The 12,503-nt window shown below is 31.6% G+C and overlaps 1 protein-coding gene across 5 annotated transcripts in view; it reads left to right on the top strand.

The window, feature by feature from the left end:
* Positions 1–12,503, top strand: part of EPB41L5 (erythrocyte membrane protein band 4.1 like 5) — a 137,870-nt gene that overhangs the window by 43,296 nt on the left and 82,071 nt on the right. For all 5 annotated transcript variants that reach the window (XM_039872648.1, XM_039872649.1, XM_039872647.1 and 2 more), the window contains 5 exons: positions 1,601–1,770; positions 2,796–2,902; positions 3,894–3,921; positions 9,729–9,771; positions 10,176–10,291. In XM_039872648.1, coding sequence (XP_039728582.1) covers positions 1,601–1,770; positions 2,796–2,902; positions 3,894–3,921; positions 9,729–9,771; positions 10,176–10,291 — 464 coding nt within the window. The remainder of the gene's footprint in view (positions 1–1,600; positions 1,771–2,795; positions 2,903–3,893; positions 3,922–9,728; positions 9,772–10,175; positions 10,292–12,503) is intronic.

Below are 12,503 nucleotides of genomic sequence, written 5' to 3'. Positions count from 1 at the left end.
TCTCATCTTCATTTTAGCCATTCTGGTAGTAGAATCATTTTTAATTTGTGTTCTCCTGATGACTATATGAATAGTACTTCTTTATATATTTATTGGATCTTTGAGTATTCTTTTTTTTATTGAAATGCCTCTTCAAGTCTTTTGTTCATTTTCCTATTGGGTCATTTGCTTTTGTGTGACATTGAAGAAGTTCTTTATATATTCTGTATATTAGTTCTTTGTCAGATACATGTGTTGCAAGTATCTTCTGCTCCCTGGCTTGCCTTTTGTTTCCCTTAATATTATCTTTTGGATAGAGGGTTTTGGTTTTAATGTGATACAATTTATAATTTTTTTCTGATTTTCTGACTTAAAATTTAAGAATCTTTACTTATACCAAGGTCATAAAGAAACTACATGTAGAGTTTATAAAATATTTTAAAATGACAAAATAGTTTAAATTACAAAATATTTAAATATGAAAAGTACAAAAATTATAAAATTGATACTCGTTTTACTCATTTAAATTTAATATTTGGCATTGTTGCTTCAGAATTATCTTTTAGAAATAAATTAGTAACAGTATATTCGATACAGCTAAGGTCTAATTCCCCAGCTTGCTGCTTTCTTCCCCATAGCTTGCCACCATTCTTAGAGGGTATCATTGTTATAATTTCTGACTTTTTCAAAATATACACATCATAATACATGGTAGAATTGTTTTTAAAATTTATTTGAATTATATATATGTTTAGGTTTTTTGCAGCTTGCTTATTTTACTAAAACAGGTGTAGCTACATAGCTCTAGTTCATTTATTTTAACCTATATATAGTATTCTGTGACATGAATAGTGCATTCGTTTATCTTTTATTCATTTATCTCTGTATAGCTTTTAAATATACCATTATTTACTTTATTATTTCTTTTGTTTTGGACATTTAGGGGTGTGTGTTTTTTTGGCCTATTTTTACTATTATAAATAAGACTGAAAATCTATGAGTGTAAACTTTGTTTAGAAAATCTTTTTTCCTAGAGAGACATTATAGCTTAGTTGTTACAACATAAGCTGTGGAGCCTGAATGGCTAGATTCAAATTCTGGTTTCCTCCCTTACTAACTTTGCTACTTTGGGCTTAATTTCTTGCCTCAGTTTCCTTAATTGTGAAATGGGACCAACGATATTATCATTGAAGTAATTAATGTAAAATTCTTAGAGAAGTGCCTATGAATGTTAACTATTATAATTAGATTCCTGTGAGGATGGTTATTATGACAAAGAATGGACATATTTAAGTCTTTTTGGTATATATTGCCAGATCTTATATGACCCTTTAAATTATAATTATACATTTATCCTTAAGTATGGCAGAGAAGGCTCATTTTATGTATTTCTGAGAAATAAGAGGACCCTCTTAGAAATAATTTTATATGGACTGAGAAAATGGACAGCTTGATTTCAGATCTTTATATGGGTAGCTATAAAGAGTGTCTGAGTTTCAGGGAGCATACTAGATACTTTATTTGATTCTGGGTATTGCTGTGGTTGTATTTGTAGCTGAATAACAAGAGACAGGACTGTTTGACCTAATAATTACCTCTCTTTGCATCCTCTTCTTTTCAGGGCAAAGAGCAGGAGCATACATTTGTCTTCAGACTGGATCATCCAAAAGCATGCAAACATTTATGGAAATGTGCTGTGGAGCATCATGCTTTCTTCCGCCTCCGAGGCCCTGTCCAAAAGAATTCTCAGCGATCAGGATTTATTCGACTAGGATCACGATTTAGATATAGGTTAATTTTAATAGCTGCCTGCTGTATCATTCATTCTTTCATGAAGGCCAAAAAATTTAGGCCAACTCCTTTTTTTTATAGATGTGGAAACTAAGGCACAGAGAAATAAAGTAGCTTGCCAGTGTTTTCCATTGGCCAAAATAAAAGTACTGTTTTTTATTGTAATTTCCAGAATAGATAGGAAAACATTATTTATAATGGCGTAATGGATTTTTATATCCCTCTTAACATTTACTTCATATATTTATTAGCACCCAATTTAAATCCATCTGGATACCATATAGAAAAAGGATATCTTGCACTGAATGGAAATTATTCTGGATAACATTTCTGGTCCCTTATAAATCTGAAGTTTTGTAATTTAGACAACTTTTTGTTGGTCATAAATTAGAAATGTTTGGTTTACTTGAGAGTCGATTATTGTGAGTTTTAAGCATGCCATGAGAATCAGTATGATTTAAAGAAGGAATGGATAGTATCAATAATGTAGCAAAGATGATCGTGTGGGATTCTTTAAGAGAGCTTCTACTCTACCTATATTAAAAGCAGGGAAACATTTTCTTCACAGAATTTAAATGAAAATCAAGACGAGTAGGAAAATAGTTTTAAATAGTTCTAGAAAATTATTTTGAAAAGTATACTTTTTCACAATTTGAAAAAGTAACTGAAAATCTTGAGTTAATGATACACTTTTTATTGAGGAGTGTGAATGGGGAGGAGAAGGAGTTCCATAAAAGCACAGATATTCCAAACGTATTTAATAAGTTCTTAGGCGACATGCATGCTTTAAAAAAAAAAACAAACACAATATAATGTGTATGTTGCATCTTTCACACAAACCTAGAGAATGAAAGAATGATGTGGTAAAGAGACATCAAGACTATTATTAGTAGTGCCTCCTTCAGGATGAAGTTAAAAAATTTTTTTTAAGAACCCCCAGTGTAGGCTTTCTCTGCCTTATGTATATCTGATTACTGTAAGCCTTATATTCTCTTATTCCTGTTAATATGCCATATTTATTTCAGTGGGAAAACTGAGTATCAGACCACAAAAACCAATAAAGCAAGAAGATCAACATCCTTTGAAAGAAGGCCCAGCAAACGATATTCTCGACGGACTCTACCGATGAAAGGTGAAATGCAGCTCTGTTTCAAAGGACATCATGTTCTATTATTGTTTACTTGAGAAGGCATCTGAATCTTGTGTATTCCAGTCAACTAAAGTATTCTTATTTATTGAAATTGGTTCTGGCATAATTAATTTAATAAAATACAAAAGGAAAACTTGCCTATATTGTTGCTGAGATTAAACTTTGTTAATCCCAATTTAAATATTATTCTGCGAGTAATGTTTTCCCTTTTTGGCATTTAGATCTCATTCATAATATTTAAAATTCCCTTAGGAACCTTTAAAAACATTGGTAAATGATGAATAAATTTTAAGTAAAAGTTATTTTGTACGGTATTATAATTTTAAGGGTTTTGTGAAATATGGTTTAAATTTAATCATCAGTGCATAACTCATAGACATTTTCAAATTCATAAATGTTACTTGCTGTTTAAGTTACTTAAATTATGTAATAAAAAGCATGGTTTACTTTGAGAGATAAACCAAAACTTGTGTTTGGTTTCAAATCTAGACATATTAAAATACAGATTGAATTTTAAGTATGTCCATTGTCAGAGTCATCACCAGTTGTTCAAAAACAACCACCACGACCTGATGGTTTATATTTATAATTTTTGGTATGGCTACAAAGTAAATGATATGTAGTTATTAATGAAGCCATTTCATTTTGTTTTAAAACCCTCATTTACCTCTTACTTTTCATTGACAATGTTTCATTGTCACTCAGTTCACTCTAGAAGGCTTGCTGATGGTTTTGTTTTAAAAGAAGAGATGTATGCTTATTTTATTGCTTTATTTCAAAAATGGAAGTAATTGTCATTATTGACTTTAATGATGTGAACCCTAGAGTACTTTTGTGAAATGAAGGTTTTTAAATCTATAGTTGGGAAATATGGCTTACAAAGCAATTAGTCCAGATATACTTTTATGGATAGTGATGCGATTTACCATGTAAGAGTAAACTAATGGGATGTTTTCTTTTTTTATTTTATCAGCAAGTACAGCAAAATCTGAAGAACTCAGGTGGGTAATGTCTTGCAACTTATGAATTGACATAACGCGTTTTAGAATTTATATAGTTCTGTCATTCATTAAATGAATATTTGTTGAAGATCTGTCAAAAGTGTTGCCTCTAAGCATTTGAGATATGGCAGGGAACAAATAAACACATAATGCCAGATAAAGTTGACACAAAGACAAATAAAACAGTTTAAAGAAATAAAAAGTAGAATGGGATGGATGTGCTATTTATTAGAATGACATATGTTTGTTATTAGCACGTGACTCAGGATATAAAGATAAATAAATTATGGTCCGTATGTAACCACAAGGAGCCCAAAGAGGAAAGGTAGATTTGCAGATAAGCAATTAATTTTTTCATAAGATAAACCCCACTTGGTCATGGTCTATAATCTTTCTTTGTTTTACATGTTGCTGGATTTAGTTCACTAATATTTTGTTGTGGATTTTTGTGTCTATATTCATCAGTGATATTGCTCTGTAATTGTCTTGTAATACCTTCATCAGGTTTGGTATCAAGGTAATCCTGGTATTATAGAATGAGTTGGTAAATGTTTCCTTTTCTCCTATTTTTGGGGAAGAGTTTGTAAAGAGTTGGTGTTTAAAGTATAATAGAATTCACCATTAAAGCCATCTGGCCTGGATTTTCTCTTTGCGTAAAGTTTTAAAATTCTTAATTCAGTCTCTTCTTAAAGGTCTTTTCAGATTTCATTTTTTACTTTGTCAGTTTGGGAATTTGTGTCTTTCTAGAATTTGTCCATTTGCAGTACCTAATTTGTAGCATACAGTTGTTTATATTCCCTTTTCCTTTTTATTTCTGAAAGGTTGATAGTGATGCCTCCTTATTCATTTCTATTTTAGTAATTCGAGTTTCTTTTTTTCCCCTCTTGGTCAGTGTAGGTAAAATTTTGTCATTTTTGTTGGCCTTTTCAAAGAACCAGCTTTTGGTTTCATCAGTTTCTCTTTATTTTTATATTTCATAAATTTTCACTCTGATATATTATTTCATTTCTTTTGCCTGCTTTAGGTTTTATTTGCTCTTTTTCTAGTGTCTTGATTTGAGATCTTAATTTTTTTTTTAACATAACGTTTATAGCTATAAATTTCCCTTCAAGCATTGCTTTAGTCACATTCCATAAGTTTTGGTATGTTGACTTTTCATTTTTATTTGTCCCAAATTATGTTCTAATTTCTTTTGTGATTTCTTCTTTGACTCATTGGTCACGTGGGAGTATGTTGCTTGATTTCCACATATTTGTAAATACCTTAAATTTTCCTGTTATTTTTATTTGTAATTTCATTCCATTATGGTTAAGGAACATAATTTGTATGATTTTTATCTTTTTAAGTTTATTACGACTTGTTTTATGGCCTAGCTCGTGATTTATCTTGGAAAATTGTTCGTGTGAACTAGAGAAGAATGTATATTCTCCTGTTGTTGAATGTAATGTTCTATAGATATCTATTAGGTCTTATAGGTTTATACTGTTGTTTAAGACTTCTATTTCACTGTTGATCTTTCACCTAGTGAAAGACTAGAGAATAGACTAGGTATTAGAGTATAGCATAGTGGTATATAGTCAATATTATTTTAATGGTCGTGTGTAGTGCCAGACAGGTGCTGGAGTAATTGAGGGGACTCACTCAAGGATTGTATAAATGTCTAACTTTTTACAATTTAAAAGAATTTTTTTAAAAGACTAGAATATTGAAGGTTTCAATTGTTTTTCAATTGTCTGTTTCTCACTTCGGTTCTTTCAGTTTTGCTTCATGTATTTTGGGACTTTTTTAGTTGCATATATGTTTATTATAATTGTTGAATTCTTTTATTATGATATCCCTCTTTTCCTCTAGTAGCTTATTTGTTTTAAAGTCTAGTTTGTCTCATGTAAGTATTGCTAATCCATTTCTCTTCTGGTTGCTTTTCTAAGATACAGTCTTTTCATTAAATTTGGAAAGTTTTCAGCCATTATTTCTTCAAATTCTCTTTCTGTTCCTTTCTTCTTTTTCCTGTCCTTCTGGGAACCCTCATTACATATATGTTGTTAAACTTGATGGTGTCCCACAGGTCTTCAAGTCTCTGTTCATTTTTGTTCATTCTTTTTCTTTCTGTAGCTCAGGCTATATAATCTCACTTGGCCTATCTTCAAGTCACTCATTTTTCCACCTGCTCAAATCTGCTACTGTGTTTCTCTAGTGAATTTTTATATCAGTTATTGTACATTGCAACTCCAGAATTTCTTTTTGGTTCTTTTTTATAATTTCTCTCTTTAATGATGTTAATTTGTGGAGACATTGTTCTTATACTTTCCTTTATTTCTTTAGATTTGGTTTCTTTAGTTTCTGAACATACTTAAAATAGCTAGTTTAAAGTGTGCATTGCAGAGAGAGTTTTTTTTCTTGACTGTACCCACGTGGGGTAGAGCTTCCAAAACACTGAACTTGGGAGAATGGGAAAAAGGAGCAAATTGTGGCTGAAATGCCAGACTCAGCTCTGAGAATTGGTAGATTTTCTTGAATAAATGTTTTTTCCATTTGACCTATGCCTTTTGACAGTTTTTTTAAAAACAATTTTCTGTAGCTAAATCTTTAGCGCACTGGGGAGAGGGTTCTCAACCACCATTCTGGAGGTCTTACTTTTGATTACTCAGTTAATTTTAATAGTATGTATTACAATGTATAGTCTCATATAATGCTTCTCAACCATTTCTGAGTACCAAAGTCTCCTGGAATGCCTGTTAAAATATCAAATTCTGGATATATAAATCTATTCCTTTTTTGAATTTGTCTACACTGCATTATGGCAGATATATTTCCTCTTCAAAAGAAACATTTGTTTTTGGATACTGAGTATGGTCAGCCTCACCTTGAGATATCCTATTCCGTTTTTTTCACTTAGCCATTAAAGCCAGGTGTGATTTATGATTTGCCCAAAAACACTCTGCTTTTTGAATGATACCCCTGAAGTTTGTTTAACTGTTGGTTATTTCATTTTTCTTGGTATTATATATAAGCTGTGCTGTAAGAAAATGATGGAAAAATGTTAGAGCTTGTCTGCATTTTTGTTTTGTTTTTGTTTAATGGATCATGTCTTGCTTTCCTGAAAGGGAGGCTAGAACATAATATTAGAGCTTAAATAAAGAAGATAACCTCATGAAGTCATCAGAGATGTAAACAAAGCATTCCAGCAATGGTATATAGTTGAAAAATTAAAGTTTTTATTTATAAGAGTTTCTCCTCCTTTAAAATTTTTTTGAAATACATCTTTTTGACCAAAAGTGAGTATGATAATAATCTTTCCTAGAATTAAAATTAATTCAACAACTAATTTTTTGAGCGTGTCTTCTTGAGTATTGCTTTTGGCTCTGGTAAACACAGCAGAAATGGGATATATTTAAGTGATGATACTTTATTATTTTTTTTTATTAGAATAAACTTTTAGAAGTGAAATGTGGAGGGGGGACACAGCTGTCCTGAAAGGTTATTGAGAACTACTCATAACAGTGCTTGAGAGAACATAAGCTTGGACTGTCATGAATGTCCTTTCAAGTCTTGCCCTTGTAATTCTGTTTGCATGAACAATTTTGCTCCAGTGAACCATGGAAAACCGTACTGTTTGAAAAAGCACAACTCTTTGACCTAAAAAGCTTCTTGACCTTGTACTGTGCCTATTTGAATAACAAGTTTTTAAATTGGCTGATGTCATTCATTTTACTTGTACTATTTTATCTCCTAACTACTCCCTTGTGTCTTGATTGATAGAAAATATCTTAAGAAGAGGTGACATTTTAAAGGATAATTTATTCTTATTCAGGCTTAGCATATAGAATCTTGAAGACAGAAAAGAGAAGAAAAGAAGAAATGGTGGAAGAAATGTTGAATAAAGGTGATACAAAAGTAAAAAGGGTCAGTTACTGCAGGTAGTCCTATAAAAGGAGAAACTTGGATTAGGTCAGTAATGAGAAGTATTCCTTCCTACTTTCATGTTAGCAGAGGTGAAAGAATATGTGTAATTATGGGATGACAGTACTTTCCACATTTCAAATTGTTTAAAAATGGAGCGATAAGCCAATTAACACTTATTTAAGCACTTTTTCTCAGGTTATTATTATTCATCTTCTATCCATCACCTACTGGAGTTATTCCCAGTTAAAGGAAAAGCTCCAGAGAGTAACCCAGGGGATTGTAGAGTAGTGAGTCTAATTTCTGTACCAGCAGGTTGGATGAGATTTTATTAATATTTGGGATTATAGGTTACTTAAGCCAGCACATAACATACTCTGAAAAGAGCAACATGATTAGCAAAAAACACTTGTGCCTGACAGGTATGTTCTTTACATTTGCTATAGCAACAGATCTGTACTAAACAATTTTTCAAAGTTTTTCTTTTTTGTTGATTAGCTTTGTCACTGTTCTTTGTGCTTTGCTAATATGAATTCATTTAATCCTAAACAGTCTCATGCAAATGAGAAACCTGAAATTCTGAGAGCAGAGCTATTGGGACAGTTGGATTTGAACCCAGTCAATGGTTGTGCAAGTTCCAGTGACTCATAATAGAGATGTAGTTAATTAAAAATAACACATAAAATGATTTCACTCCTTTTTCATTACCCAGCCTTTTAGCAAGACTTCATTCTCTAATTCTTTCTTAATTGGTTGTCTTTCATCATCAGACAGTTTCTGTTTTATTCTCACTCCTCTAAGAAAGACTCCTGGATGGTGTATTCAGTTTGTTTGTATTTGAGAAGCTTTACCCATTTCCTTTTACTGGAATGACATCTTGGCTGGGTATAACATTCTTGAATATTGCTATGGAAAAGTCTGTGCCAACCTGATACCAGGAGTGATTGGCTTTTAAATCTCCTTAAGGTACCTGGAATATTCTTTTCTCATCCTTGAGGGTCAGTAGTTTAACAATAAGGAGTTGAATGTATTTAATTTTGTATCTCTTCTGAAACCCAGTGTTCTCATTAACTTTGTAGATTATTTTCTCACTTTCAAGGAACTTTTAAAATAATTATCAATATACTTTTAGTTACCTAAGTTGAATTCTTTACCTCAGGATACTAATTATGCTTATGTCAGAAGGTCTGAAGTCCATATGCTCTTTTTTTCCCCCCTCATCTTATTGTGGTAATATCTTTGAGTTCTTATTTCATTGAATATTCATTTTATTATTTAGTTGTTTTGAGGTTTCTATTTATTTTGTTCTATTATGAGCTTTTTAAAGTGCTTTATTTTGGTTAGGGGGTTAGATGAGTGCTGCCTAAACTAAAAATTTAAAAACAAATTTATAAATAAGTTGCAGGGGAAAGTATATAGAGGAGTTTCTAACTTTTTACCAAGGCCTTTTGAGTTATAAAATGCTAAGCTATTGCTGAAACTGGAAAATCTTGAGAGGGTAGAAATACATAAAAAGAAGTGACAGGTAAGTTTATCTGGATGTTTGTGGTTAATGCCTTGAATTTAAGGCATCGCTTGTGCTGCTATCTTTATTTGGTCATCTTCAATATATTATATGAATACATAAGATTAGCAGTGAAGTATACATCTGAAATATAATTAAAATATAGATATATAGAAATATCAAATGAGCAGAATATAGAAAAGCAAGTGTGTGCCTATAAAACCAAATATTTTCTGGGCATCTTACATTCTTAGTTTTAGGCAAGTAATTTTTTTCTTTATTTGAAACAAAATTAATGTCTTTAAAAATAATTTACTTTCATTAGTGTATGTATAATCTGACATTGTGAAGCCCTAAAGTTTTATATGTAGTTTTTAATAGTTTTTTTTTTCTCTCATTGCAGTGTTCACAGTAATGTTTCAACTCAGAGTAATGGCTCCCAGCAGGTAAGACTTCTTAATATTAAGCTTCTAATGCATTAGAACACCGTAGTTAATTATAACAAAATGTGGTATTGTTAATTGACTTTTCATAGGGGTGTAACTTTGGGGAAGTTTTATGCGTTTTCTTTATCTGTAAAATGGCTCAGTAATGGGAAATCCTCTGTTATTTTATTCTCTAAGATGTTATAAATAGAATAGGTATCTATAAAACATACTCTGTTCCTGTAAATCCTATAAAATGAATAAAATATAAATATTCAGTTAGGTTATTGTTTCTAAAGTGATATATAATATTCAAGAATTCGTTTATATTTCTTCCCTATATAGATAATATTCAATTTCAGTGTTCTTTTTATTAGATCTTTTATCTAGGCAGAATAGATGATTTTTATAATTTGTGTCCAAAGGCTTGGGGCATGAGATCTGCTGTGTTTGCAACTCCTTCCGTTCCCTCTGGTCCTGTGCTGGTGGAGATAGAGAATCTTCCAAGAAATCCTGGGACAGACCAGCATGATAGGAAATGGTTTGTTAATTCCTTAAACCAAATAAAATATTGCTTGTTTAATGATAGTCTAATTTCCCAGCCATAATTGTGGAGTACTTTAAATATGATTGAAAGCAAATTATTCATATTTGTAATCTGAAAAGAAGCATGTTATTAAGTAGTTATAGGGATTAAGAAGATAAGAGATGTGGATGAAAAAGCTCCAGAGTGCAGTCTATGAAGAACATCAGACCCCTCTCCTTATTTTGGTTAGCATCATCTGGAAGGTGGTAGGGGATTCTCTGTTAAAAAAGACTTTAGTTTTAGTCAGCAGAACCTTTTCCCAGATCCATAAGGAAAATGTGCTTGTTACATGTTATTCCACACTACATAATGCTGCTTTGGATGTGTTTCCTTCATTGAAGACTGAAGATAAAGCAAAAGGGAAACATGATTATAGTCCAGTAAAACAAAGCATGGAATACTCCATTTTGGGAGATAGAGAGATAATTTGATCACAGGGAAGATAATTCATTTGTTTAGATTTCCAGGCTTTTTTTTTTTTCTTTAGATTAATAGTAAGTACACAGATATGGATACTTTGTGGCTATTGGGGTTAATCATTGGGGTTCATTCTTTCCCAAATATATATGCCTGCAGGGGGGTGTTCTTTGGGAATTATTTGATTGCGTGGTCATGTTGGTTGCCTCATCTGTTCAGGCTTTGTGTCTTATTTATGAAATGAACTTTAATAATTCATAGGATTTTTCTCTTTTTCTCTTGCTCTTAGTTTATTTCCTACCTGAAATCTAATGAGTTTCTGTGGTGATCTCAAGGTTTTGGTCAGCTTTCTGTGCAACCAGTTCTTCCTTCATGGTGGTGGGTCAACAGTGGTTGGTGATCATTTTTAGTCTCTTTGCTATGCAATTGTATTTCACTGTTATTTTGGCTTAACTAACTGCAAGGTGCTTTGCTCTTGATGGTTGGGCATATATTTACTTCAGTTCCAAACAACTTGATTAGTTTCTAAGATTGAGGGATTTCTCCCCCACCATTTTTTTTCTTTTCTACATGGCAGTGTGGTGGAGGTACTCGTGTGTATGTGCATGTGGGCACACGATTAAAATATGAACAGCGAGGCTTCTAAGTGTCAAATTTTAGTCTTTATTTTTTAAGCCATTAAAAAAATTTCTTTAATTTCTTACTGAAAATGAAAACACAGCTCTAGTAAGCAGCTGCCTTTTATCTCCTTGATGTTATCACAGAATCTTTTTGGAAAGGAAAGATAATACTGAGACTTCATCTATAAAAGAACTCCCTTAATATGTGCTTACCTTTTATATATAATGGAATGAGAGTCTGGTTTTTTTGCATCCTGTATTATGACACTAAATCATTATTGACTTTTCCAATTTTTGTGTGTATATATATATATATATATATATATTTAAATGTTTGATTTGTTAGGCACTACTCAGTTCCTTTTGTGCAGCCTTTAGAAAGAGAGACTATTGAATCAGAGTATTGACTTTCAAGAAAAATGAAAAATTTGGAGCTGTGTGTCCTTCTTTTATGTAATTGTGCTGAGACCTCTTTTGCTGAAATGGAGTAAAATGGTGGTCCTTAAACCTAATGAGCCTCTGTATGTTGACAGTGTCATGGAACTGATTATACAACTGGCATGTCTTAGAGCTAATGGGTTCCCCAGCCTTAATTTAAAATACATTTTGCATTTCATTCTTTGCTTCTGCATGCTTTGATTCTTATTAATACTTTTAAATTAATATGGAAGAGTCCTCCTTTAGAAAGCGATACATTAATAAAATTTGAAAATGCTCACTAGGTTTGAACAGTTGGGCAGAGTAATGGACTATTCCGTTTCTGGCAGATAACTTGTAACCAGTTTAAACCTACTCCCTGTTCAGTTCTTTAGCTTTTTCTTCCTAGTATCTTCTAAATGATACCATTATTTTAGTGAATGATTTAGTATATCAATAACTTAGAATTATCCAATAACGATTGAGGAACAATTCCTTTTAAGTTCGTTAAACCATTTATAAAAACAAAAGCAAAACTGAATATTTGGAAAATCTTGCATACTTCGAGAAGAACATAAACCTAATTTAATTTCCTAAATTTTCAGAGATCCTACCTATATTTAAGGGTTATGAATTTTATGGGTTAGAACTGATGAACAAATTGTATTTTAGTTGAAGAAAAGATGATCATTTCATTGTTAACAAAAAGGCTT

Source organism: Pteropus medius, unplaced genomic scaffold (assembly GCF_902729225.1).
Source record: "Pteropus medius unplaced genomic scaffold, Ma_sr-lr_union100, whole genome shotgun sequence".
In the NCBI taxonomy this organism is placed as follows: domain Eukaryota; kingdom Metazoa; phylum Chordata; class Mammalia; order Chiroptera; family Pteropodidae; genus Pteropus; species Pteropus medius.
The sequence above is the reverse complement of the archived record's forward strand: the minus strand, read 5'-3'. Positions and strand labels throughout refer to the sequence as shown.